Source organism: Mauremys mutica, chromosome 2, assembly GCF_020497125.1.
Source record: "Mauremys mutica isolate MM-2020 ecotype Southern chromosome 2, ASM2049712v1, whole genome shotgun sequence".
NCBI classification, from domain to species: domain Eukaryota; kingdom Metazoa; phylum Chordata; order Testudines; family Geoemydidae; genus Mauremys; species Mauremys mutica.
Genome location: NC_059073.1, coordinates 291,434,965 through 291,445,976, shown reverse-complemented (window position 1 = coordinate 291,445,976; position 11,012 = coordinate 291,434,965). Strand labels below are relative to the sequence as shown.

Sequence of the window (11,012 nt, the reverse complement as noted above, 5' to 3'; positions counted from 1 at the left end):
TAGAGCCCAGTACAACCAGGCCAGGGGCCAGTCTGCTCCGGCAACACCAGGCCCATGCCAGTAAAACCGAGCAGCTAGTCCCCCTGCCAGCGCCACCTAGAAAGGGGTGTGTGTATGGGGGGAGCCTTGCCAAAAGCTAAATGCTGGGCCTATATGTACAAGCAACACCACCTCAGCAAGGGCCATGTGGGTCACCGGCTCAGCTGCACCTCCAGGCCATGCACCAGCCCATAGTGCTAAAGTGTTTCCATGGGCGGAGCCTGTCGCTGGTTGGCCTAAGCCAGGGGCAGGTGGTGCTGTCATGTTCAGGCTTCAGGGCTTAAAACAACCGCACCTATTCAGGGTCAGGAGGAAAAGTTCCCTGGGGACAGGTTAGTCCATAACTGCCTCCTCCAGGGCTTCATACATCTTCTCCTGAAGCATCTGCTGCCGGCCTAGCTGGGCCACTGGTCTGCTCCTACTCACCCACTGCCCTGCCCAAAAGCCCAGCTCCCAAAGGCCACAGGTCAACTGATGGCACTTTTAATGCAATTGTTTTGTAACAAGTGAGCATTACAGCCATGTCATCAGGCACGGCCGTGTCCCACACAACGAGCGGGCGAACAGTACAAACACAAGAGCAGGCAGAGACGTCAAGTACAACAAAAACCGTCCTAAACCGAAGAAGAAAAAGAAGCCGAGCGCGTCGATTACAGGTTAAAGCTGATGTGCGTTCACGTGCTACTTAGCCCTGCCCAAAGGTCCCATTAGCCCAGCCCTGCTGCAGCGGCACGTGTGGTACGGGGTCCCCGAGAGCCTGCACCCTCCCTGCCCCGAGTCTCCAAAGTAGGTAGCAGAGCAATCGAACCGGAAGAGCCCATTGCACGCCCAGCATGGATTGTAGCAGGGCTCTTGCTAGGGAGTGAACCTAGGAGGATCTGTGGCCCCAGCGTGGGGCAGCTACTGCTTGAGGTACAGCGGTCTGGCCCACGCAGGCTCTGACAGTCACTAGCAGCAGCCAGGCTCTCACCGACTCAGCCAGCCTCTGGCCACGGGCTGAGCCCAGGAAACCGAGGCTGGGACGGGCCAGCCATTAGGGAACTTGGCGAGCTTTTGCGGCCGTGGTTGCTCTGGCAGGCGGGTTCCATTCCCCGGTGAGGCGCAGCGCCGCAGCTGCTCTCCCGCGGCAGTTCAGCACGGCTGGGTTCACGCGGCAACCGTGAGGGACAGAAACACTTTTCCAAGCGCCGCAGACCTGGGGGGGTCAGTTTCATGCCTCCACTGCAGGAGAGGGGAGTAGGTCTTATTGTAGGGGAGCCATTTGTGGAAACAGGGCTGATCACAGGCCTCCGTCAGCAATGGTAGATCTGCACCAGCTGGCCCATGGGCAAGGGGGCAATCAGCTCCTTCCTTCTGCTGCGCCGAAACGGCCCAGCTCGGTGCACACATGGCGCTTGCAGCTGCTCCAGCTGGCCGGGCTGAGGCTGCAGTGGTTGGCGCAAGGGGGTGGCTGGGACCCAGGGTGGCGTGCCAAGCAGTGCAGCACAGGGCAGCCCCAGAGCACAGTTCGGTCCGGGAGACGCTGAGTCAGGGACTGTTCCTTGGAGCCAGAAGGGCCCCAGGTCAGTCCCTGCCTGGCACAGGCGTTTCTCTGTGCGTAGTGGGGGCAGACACGGTTTGGGAATGGTGCAGTTGGTTGTGGCGGGAGGTGCTGACTGGGGGTGGTGCAGGGCCTGGGCTGGAGGGGTGACAGAGGAGGGCGGGGGCTAGAATAGGTTAGACAGCAGAGCCCTACGCCCGTGCCCGGTGATGTGTCCCTTCACCCCCTGGCCTGGCCGGGGGGCCGGAGTCCACCTGGGGAGGGCGAATGGCTTGGCCCTGGCAGGTCCGTAGGGCTGAGGGCTCTTCCAGAGGGGGCACAGGGAAGCGGAAAGCCCCTGGTTAATCCCCATGGGTTACAATGGCCACGTGACGGAAGGAACCCACACAACACGGCCAGCCGGGATCCCCAGACAGGGTGGGCACGGGGACGGAGTCAAAGGGGCAGAGAACCCGTCCCCCCAAACGCTCCTCCCTCTCCAGCAATGCCAGCCGCTCTCCCTGCCACCCGCTCACCTCAGGGGCTGGCTCGCTCCCAAGCCCAGGCTCAAGCAGGGCGAGACCCAGAGCCTTCGGCTCCAGAATCCCAGGTCTCGTCGCACCCGCAGGCCCGGTCGCCGCCAGTAGGGACAGCGTGTGGTGCCCACAGGCCCGGTCGCCGCCGGTAGGGACGGCACGTGGCGCCCGCAGGCCTGGTCACCGCCGGTAGGGACAGCGTGTGGCGCCTGCAGGCCCGGTCACCGCCGGTAGGGACAGCGTGTGGCGCCTGCAGGCCCGGTCGCCGCCAGTAGGGACGGCACGTGGCGCCCGCAGGCCCGGTCGCCGCCGGTAGGGACGGCACGTGGCGCCTGCAGGCCCGGTCGCCGCCAGTAGGGACGGCACGTGGCGCCCGCAGGCCCGGTCACCGCCGGTAGGGACGGCATGTGGCGCCTGCAGGCCTGATGGCCGTCAATTGGGGACAGCGTGTGGCACCCGCGGGCCTGGTCGCCGCCAGTAGGGACAGTGTGTGGCACCCGCAGGCCCGGTTGCCGCCGGTAGGGACGGCACATGGCGCCCACAGGCCCGGTCGCTGCCGGTAGGAGATGGTGGGCTCCCGCGCCAGTCACACCATGGTGCTGCACCTTGTCCTGCCAAAGGCCGCTGCTCTGTGGCTTTTTTGTTTGTTTCGTTGCTTTTTTTTTTTTTTAAAGTTCCCCTATAATTAACAAAATTTGTTCCCCTCCCCCCTTTTCTTTTTTTGTTGCCATTTAAAACTCCTAGCGAGTCCGGGTCTCGCGGGGTGCGCGCCCCCCTGCTGGCTTGCCCGTGCCATTACACCACCGAGCTGGCCTCAGCTGGGCCGGTCAAGTTCTCCACCACGTCTGGCCGCTCGATGCCGGCCAGGGCTGCGCACAGGGCCTCCAGCGTGGCCCCCTCTTTGGCAGCCCAGTCGGAGAGGAGGGTGTGGGCGGGGGCTTCGCCCCGGCCGAAGGTGTCGATGGCTTCTTCCTCGTAGCCCAGCTGGCTGGCCAGGCAGCGCCAGTCCTTGCCGTGGCTGGAGCTCTCCAGCAGCTGCTCCACCTCCTCCTGCTTGTGGGGTGGCAGGGAGCTGTACAGCCGGGGCTCAGCCTTGTGCGCTGCGAAGGGACAGGCAGAGAGAGTCAGAGCCGGGACGCGCGAGCGGGCTGGGGTTACCCTGCATCCCTACCCAAGCACTCCACCGCGCTCCTGTGCCAGTCACCGCCCCGGCAGCTCACGGCACAACATGCCCCGGGGGCTGGGGCTGATGGGCTAAGCTGAGCCTGGCTACGGGACCCCCCGGTGCCAGAGGCAGCGGTCCTGGTGATTCAGTGCGTACCCCTCCCCTTGAGTCACCCTGCATGCCAAAGGCGGCCACGGCTCTTGGCTGAATCACAAAACAGAGCCTGTCCCACGTTCGGCATTAAAGCCGCCTTTCCCGGAGCGTTAGCACTCGCCCTGCTGCTCTGGCGCTGGGCCGGAGCTGGGCACAAAATGGCCGTTGGCAGTGTGTTGGTGGCATAGTTCAAGTGTGCGTCGCAAATATTCGCCCTGTAGTTTGGGGGGGGTGGGTAACACGGTGTTCTCCACTCCCTGGCCTAAGCTGCTGGGCAGCATTTCCGGGGGCTGTTTAACGGATCCCCTCAGCTCTGTAATACACGTGGTACCGAATGGAACGTGCTCAACGTTTCGAGCTGGACTGTTTTAGAGGGGTTTTTTGTATCCCTTTGCCTGTGAGCTCAGGTGCCTTTGCTCCGACGGGCTCGGGTTCCATTTACGCACCAAAACGAGTGGCTGGGTTTTCGAAAGCACACATGGCCACAAACCCGAATATCCTTGCCCCGCCTCCTGCCCCGCCCCTTCCCTGAGACCCACCCCCACTCACCCCATTCCCCCCCCTCCCCCGGTCGCTCGCTCTCCCACACCCTCATTCACTTTCACTGGGCTGGGGCAGGAGGTTGGGGTGTGGGAGGGGGTGAGGGCTACAGCTGAGGGTGCAGGATCTGGGGTGGGGATGTGGGGGTTGGGGTGCAAGAGAGGGCTCCAGGCTGGGGCAGGGAGTTGGGGTGCAGGAGGGGATCGGGGTTTGGGCTATAGGAGGGAGTTTGGGTGTGGGATGGGGCTCAGGGCTGGGGCAGGGAGTTGGGGTGCAGGAGGGGGATCGGGGTGTGGGCTCTAGGAGGGAGTTTGGGTGTGGGATGGGGCTCTGGGCTGGGGCAGGGGGTTGAGGTGCAGGAGGGGGATCGGGGTGTGGGCTCTAGGAGGGAGTTTGGGTGTAGGACGGGGCTCAGGGCTGGGGCAGGGGGTTGGGGTGCAGGAGGGGGATCGGGGTGTGGGCTCTAGGAGGGAGTTTGGGTGTGGGACGGGGCTCAGGGCTGGGGCAGGGGGTTGGGGTGCAGGAGGGGTTCGGGGTGTGGGCTCTAGGAGGGAGTTTGGGTGTGGGACGGGGCTCTGGGCTGGGGCAGGGGGTTGGGGTGCAGGAGGGGGATCGGGGTGTGGGCTCTAGGAGGGAGTTTGGGTGTGGGACGGGGCTCAGGGCTGGGGCAGGGGGTTGGGGTGCAGGAGGGGTTCGGGGTGTGGGCTCTAGGAGGGAGTTTGGGTGTGGGACGGGGCTCAGGGCTGGGGCAGGGGGTTGGGGTGCAGGAGGGGTGAGGGGTGTGGGCTCTAGGAGGGAGTTTGGGTGTGGGACGGGGCTCAGGGCTGGGGCAGGGGGTTGGGGTGCAGGAGGGGTTCGGGGTGTGGGCTCTAGGAGGGAGTTTGGGTGTGGGACGGGGCTCAGGGCTGGGGCAGGGGGTTGGGGTGCAGGAGGGGGATCGGGGTGTGGGCTCTAGGAGGGAGTTTGGGTATGGGACGGGGCTCTGGGCTGGGGCAGGGAGTTGGGGTGCAGGAGGGGATCGGGGTGTGGGCTCTAGGAGGGAGTTTGGGTGTGGGACGGGGCTCTGGGCTGGGGCAGGGAGTTGGGGTGCAGGTGGGGGATCGGGGTGTGGGCTCTAGGAGGGAGTTTGGGTGTGTGACGGGGCTCAGGGCTGGGGCAGGGGGTTGGGGTGCAGGAGGGGTGAGGGGTGTGGGCTCTAGGAGGGAGTTTGGGTGTGGTGTGGGGCTCAGGGCTGGGGCAGGGGGTTGGGGTGCAGGAGGGGTTCGGGGTGTGGGCTCTAGGAGGGAGTTTGGGTGTAGGACGGGGCTCAGGGCTGGGGCAGGGGGTTGGGGTGCAGGAGGGGATCGGGGTGTGGGCTCTAGGAGGGAGTTTGGGTGTGGGAAGGGGCTCAGGGCTGGGGCAGGGGGTTGGGGTGCAGGAGGGGTTCGGGGTGTGGGCTCAAGGAGGGAGTTTGGGTGTGGGATGGGGCTCAGGGCTGGGGCAGGGGGTTGGGGTGCAGGAGGGGTTCAGGGTGTGGGCTCTAGGAGGGAGTTTGGGTGTGGGATGGGGCTCTGGGCTGGGGCAGGGGGTTGGGGTGCAGGAGGGGGATCGGGGTGTGGGCTCTAGGAGGGAGTTTGGGTGTGGGACGGGGCTCAGGGCTGGGGCAGGGGGTTGGGGTGCAGGAGGGGGATCGGGGTGTGGGCTCTAGGAGGGAGTTTGGGTGTGGGACGGGGCTCTGGGCTGGGGCAGGGGGTTGGGGTGCAGGAGGGGGATCAGGGTGTGGGCTCTAGTCGCGCGTTTGGTTGTGGGACGGGGCTCTGGGCTGGGGCAGGGGGTTGGGGTGCAGGAGGGGGATCAGGGTGTGGGCTCTAGGAGGGAGTTTGGGTGTGGGACGGGGCTCAGGGCTGGGGCAGGGGTGCAGGAGGGGGATCGGGGTGTGGGCTCTAGGAGGGAGTTTGGGTGTGGGACGGGGCTCTGGGCTGGGGCAGGGAGTTGGGGTGCAGGAGGGGGATCGGGGTGTGGGCTCTAGGAGGGAGTTTGGGTGTGGGACGGGGCTCAGGGCTGGGGCAGGGAGTTGGGGTGCAGGAGGGGGTGAGGGGTGTGGGCTCTAGGAGGGAGTTTGGGTGTGGGACGGGGCTCAGGGCTGGGGCAGGGGGTTGGGGTGCAGGAGGGGTTCGGGGTGTGGGCTCTAGGAGGGAGTTTGGGTGTGGGACGGGGCTCAGGGCTGGGGCAGGGGGTTGGGGTGCAGGAGGGGTTCGGGGTGTGGGCTCTAGGAGGGAGTTTGGGTGTAGGACGGGGCTCAGGGCTGGGGCACGGGGTTGGGGTGCAGGAGGGGGATCAGGGTGTGGGCTCTAGGAGGGAGTTTGGGTGTGGGACGGGGCTCTGGGCTGGGGCAGGGAGTTGGGGTGCAGGAGGGGATTGGGGTGTGGGCTCTGGGAGGGAGTTTGGGTGTGGGACGGGGCTCTGGGCTGGGGCAGGGAGTTGGGGTGCAGGAGGGGGATCGGGATGTGGGCTCTAGGAGGGAGTTTGGGTGTGGGATGGGGCTCAGGGCTGGGGCAGGGGGTTGGGGTGCAGGAGGGGGTGAGGGGTGTGGGCTCTAGGAGGGAGTTTGGGTGTGGGATGGGGCTCAGGGCTGGGGCAGGGGGTTGGGGTGCAGGAGGGGGATCGGGGTGTGGGCTCTAGGAAGGAGTTTGGGTGTGGGACGGGGCTCAGGGCTGGGGGTTGAGGTGCAGGAGGGGGTGAGGGGTGTGGGCTCCGGCCGGGTGGCACTTACCTCGGGTGGCTCCTAGCGACTGGCATGTCCGGCTCCTAGGCTCAGGAGCAGCCAGGCGGCTCTGCGCGCTGCCCCTGCCTGCAGGCACCACCCCCGCAACTCCCATTGGTCAGAATCCCAATTGCCAATGGGAGCTGTGAAGTTGGGGCTTGGGGTGGGGGCAGCGCGCAGATACCCCCTGACTGCCCCTGCCGCTAGGAGCTGGCCATGCCGTCCGCTTCCGGGAGCCACGCGGAACCAGGGCAGGCAGGGAGCCGGTCTGTTAACGGCCTATTAATATCTCCCAGATTGCTGTCAATAGCCACCGGGAGATCGAGGCCGATCCCGGTAGACTCCTGGCCAAGCCGGGAAGGTTGGCAACCCTAGGCCAGTGGGTCCAACTGTGTGCAGGGCAGCGGGAAACATGCATTCAAATGACCCAACACACATGGGCAGGCATTTAAGGTTTAACTGCACAGAGACTTCCGGGGCTAGCAGCAAGCATGGGGCATTCTAATGGGAAACTGGACACTGGCCCGTTCCAGTGGGGAAAAGCTGCCATTTCTAGCCCCCTAGAGGTGCAAGATGCCAGCCCTTAGACCTGTCATTGGGACCTGGAAACGGGTCCATCATACTCCCTGGGGGACACAGAAACCACCAATACCCATATCCCTGGGGGGACATAGAAACCACCAATACCCATATCCCTGGGGGACACAGAAACCACCAATGCCCACATCCCTGGGGGGACATAGAAACCACCAATACCCATATCCCTGGGGGACACAGAAACCACCAATGACCACATCCCTGGGGGGACATAGAAACCATCAATACCCATATCCCTGGGGGAACATAGAAACAGCCACCCCTCCTTGGGGGACCCCATAAACTGACAAGGCCCCTAGCCTGATGGGACTGGAAGCTACCAAGAACTCCTGGGCGGGGAAGAGGCACCCTCCCTGGGCTGGGCTGGGGTGGGATGTGTGGCCCAGCTGAGGCAGCGGCTGAGACGCCCTTACCCTTGTTGAGCGGGTGCTGCTCCTGCAGGCTGTGCGTGTCGAGGAAGACGCCGCTGTCGCTGTGCAGCTTCTCGCCCTCGGGGGAGGCTCCCAGCTCCCCAGCCCTGGCTTTGGCCAGCTGCTTCTTCTGCTTGCAGGTGTTCCAGCTGCAGCGGGGGGAGGGGGAGAGCGGCTGGGCTCAGTAAGGTGCTAGCAGTGGGAGGGGGGATCCTTGTACGCACACGTGCCCCCTTTGCACCTCCAGAGTTTAGCAGCATCTCAGCTGAGCGCCTGCACTCGAAGGCCCCCGTTGAAACACCTGGCTCCTCTCCCCCCCGACCGCAGGGTTTTAGCTGGCCCAGCCCTGCGCACGGCGCCTCGGCAGGGAAGGGCTTTCGGCCTCAGCCGTGCTCTTTCTCTGCGGGCTCCCAAATACCAGGATAATCCCCCCGCCCGGTCCCCTGCAGACCCCTGGCACAGATGGCTCAGCCGGGGCTGGCTGCTGGAGAAACAGCAAGCTGACCGGGGCGGAGGTGGGGGTCCTCCTGCCATCTCTGTGTCTCTGCCCCTAGCCAGCCTCCACTTCTTTCGCCCTCTCTCTCTGGCTTCCCTCCTCCTCCCTCACTTCATCCCTTTCTCCAGTGCCGCCCCCATCCTCCCTGCCTATGCACGGAGGAGCCCGGTTTGCAAACAGCCTCATGCACCTTGCACCCCGCGCTCCCGTCCCCAGCCAGAGAGCTGGGGCAAATGCCCGTGGCTAGTGCTAGTCCTGTAGCGCCGGTCTGTGCACGGGAGCATGTGTCTAGTGCAACAGGGAGAGCACTGGTGAAAGGTCTCACAGGGCACGAGGAGGCCACACCGGGTCCGGTCCTGGGACTCGGGACACCTGGGTTCTATCCCTGCCCCCATCTTGTGTGTGTTTAAGCCCTACTCTCTCGCGGGCAGGGCTGTCTCTGACGATGTGTGTACCGCCCTCCCAGTAGCGCCTAGGGCTGGCGGCCGGGCTCCGGGCCCCGCCGTGCCAGGTGCTGTACACGCAGGACAAAAAGACACTCCCCCCCCCATAGAGCTCAGAATTGAACCAGGGCTCCACGCTCAGCTGGAACCAGATGCTGCAGCCAGGGCCTGATCCTGGGAGGTGCTGCCCGCCCCCTGCCCTCCCGGTTGGCATTAGCAGGAAGTCAGACATTCAGCAGCTCCCAGGACTGGCCCCCAGCCAGTGACCAGGCACCCGCTAAACAGAGAGGAGAACAGGGGGTGCAAGGCAGCAGGCAGCAAGGGGGGAATATATCTAGGCAGAAGAGGCCTCGCAGAGGAGCGAGCGGCGGAGCGGTGACTGTGAGGAGCGTACAGGCCTGATCTGTACATGTCCTTAGCCTGATGCTGTTTGGGGCAGGGACCGTGTGTTGGGTCTGTGTTTGTACAGCACCTGGCACTATGGGGTCCCGGCCCAGGCCTGGGGGCCCTACATATACACGGCTCCGGCTGAGCCCGGCATCGGAACGTGGCCCTTGGTGCTCAAGTGACTTGCCCAAGGTCACCCAGAGCCTGGAGCAGAGCCGGGAATCGGACTCGGAGCTGCTGTGTCCCAGCCCGGTGCTTTAGCCGCCAATTGCTGACAGAGCCACAGTCCTCCGTGGGCTGCCCAGCAAATACAATCAGTGCAAATTGCCACCGGCCCCAGCACTCACAGCAGGATCTGCAGGTCTGTGCTGGGGAGGGGGGGTGTCGGTCGAGTGGAAATCCGCTGACTCCTCACGCAGAGGGAGGCTCAGGGAAAGGAAGCCGGGGTGAGCAAGGAGACAGAGGGTCTATGATCTATATGGCAGGAGGAGGGACAGGGGTCTATGATCTATAAGGGAGGAGGAGGGACAGGGGTCTATGATCTATATGGAGGAGGAGGGACAGAGTCTACGATCTATATGGTAGGAGGAGGGACAGGGTCTACGATCTATATGGCAGGAGGAGGGACGGGGTCTACGATCTATATGGAGGAGGAGGGACGGGGTCTATGATCTATATGGAGGAGGAGGGACGGGGTCTATGATCTATATGGCAGGAGGAGGGATGGGGTCTATGATCTATATGGCAGGAGGAGGGACGGGGTCTATGATCTATATGGCAGGAGGAGGGACGGGGTCTATGATCTATATGGCAGGAGGAGGGACAGGGTCTATGATCTATATGACAGGAGGAGGGACAGGGTCTACGGTCTATATGGCAGGAGGAGGGACGGGGTCTACGATCTATATGGCAGGAGGAGGGACGGTGTCTATGATCTATATGGGAGGAGGAGGGACGGGGTCTATGATCTATATGGAGGAGGAGGGACGGTGTCTATGATCTATATGGCAGGAGGAGGGACGGGGTCTACGATCTATATGGCAGGAGGAGGGACGGGGTCTACGATCTATATGGGAGGAGGAGGGACGGGGTCTATGATCTATATGGCAGGAGGAGGGATGGGGTCTACGATCTATATGGCAGGAGGAGGGACGGGGTCTACGATCTATATGGCAGGAGGAGGGACGGTGTCTATGATCTATATGGGAGGAGGAGGGACGGGGTCTATGATCTATATGGAGGAGGAGGGATGGGGTCTATGATCTATATGGCAGGAGGAGGGACGGGGTCTACGATCTATATGGGAGGAGGAGGGACGGGGTCTATGATCTATATGGCAGGAGGAGGGACGGGGTCTATGATCTATATGGCAGGAGGAGGGATGGGGTCTATGATCTATATGGCAGGAGGAGGGACAGGGTCTATGATCTATATGGGAGGAGGAGGGACCCACTCGGCTCTGGAGTGTCTCAGTGTGAGTGGAATATAAAGAATGTAACCAAGCGGGAAGGGGAGCAGGGCGGCTCGAACAGCACGGAGGGAGATAAATCCCCAAACACAAGCACAAAGAGCCGGGTGGGGGTTGGCTTTGCACTTCCCAATAGAGCAGCCAGCATTCTGAAATCCTTTCAGCAGGGTTCCCATTAATCTACCGCCCGCTCCTCCGGTCTCCCCAGCAGAGCCTGGGTACAGAGGGAGAGAAGGATCTAATCTGGCCTCCCAAACAAGGTTTAATCCTATTCAGCCACTGGGCCCCAGCAGCGCGCCCGACGCAGTGGGGGACACAGTCCCTTCTGTGGGCCGGCCCTGCCCCGAAGGGAATAACGACGCTCGGCCTGGCCTGTGCCCCAGCTGAACACCTGTGCGCCCAGCAGGCGGGACACGGGGACCGGAGGGCAAATCCCTCCCTCCAGAACGGGCTGCAACTGAGTCAGCCCTGGCTGTGCTGCACCCCCAATGGACTTGGCCCAGTGGCCTCAATGCA

The 11,012-nt window shown here is 63.7% G+C and overlaps 1 protein-coding gene across 1 annotated transcript in view; it reads right to left on the bottom strand.

The window, feature by feature from the left end:
• Positions 1-1,642: 1,642 nt before the first annotated feature.
• LOC123362500 (tumor necrosis factor receptor superfamily member 16-like) overlaps positions 1,643-11,012 on the bottom strand; it is a 49,690-nt gene continuing 40,320 nt past the window's right edge. The window contains exons 5-6 of the mRNA XM_045002851.1: positions 7,706-7,851; positions 1,643-3,194 (exon numbers count right to left, since the gene is read on the bottom strand). Coding sequence (XP_044858786.1) covers positions 2,890-3,194; positions 7,706-7,851 — 451 coding nt within the window. The 3' untranslated portion in view covers positions 1,643-2,889. The remainder of the gene's footprint in view (positions 3,195-7,705; positions 7,852-11,012) is intronic.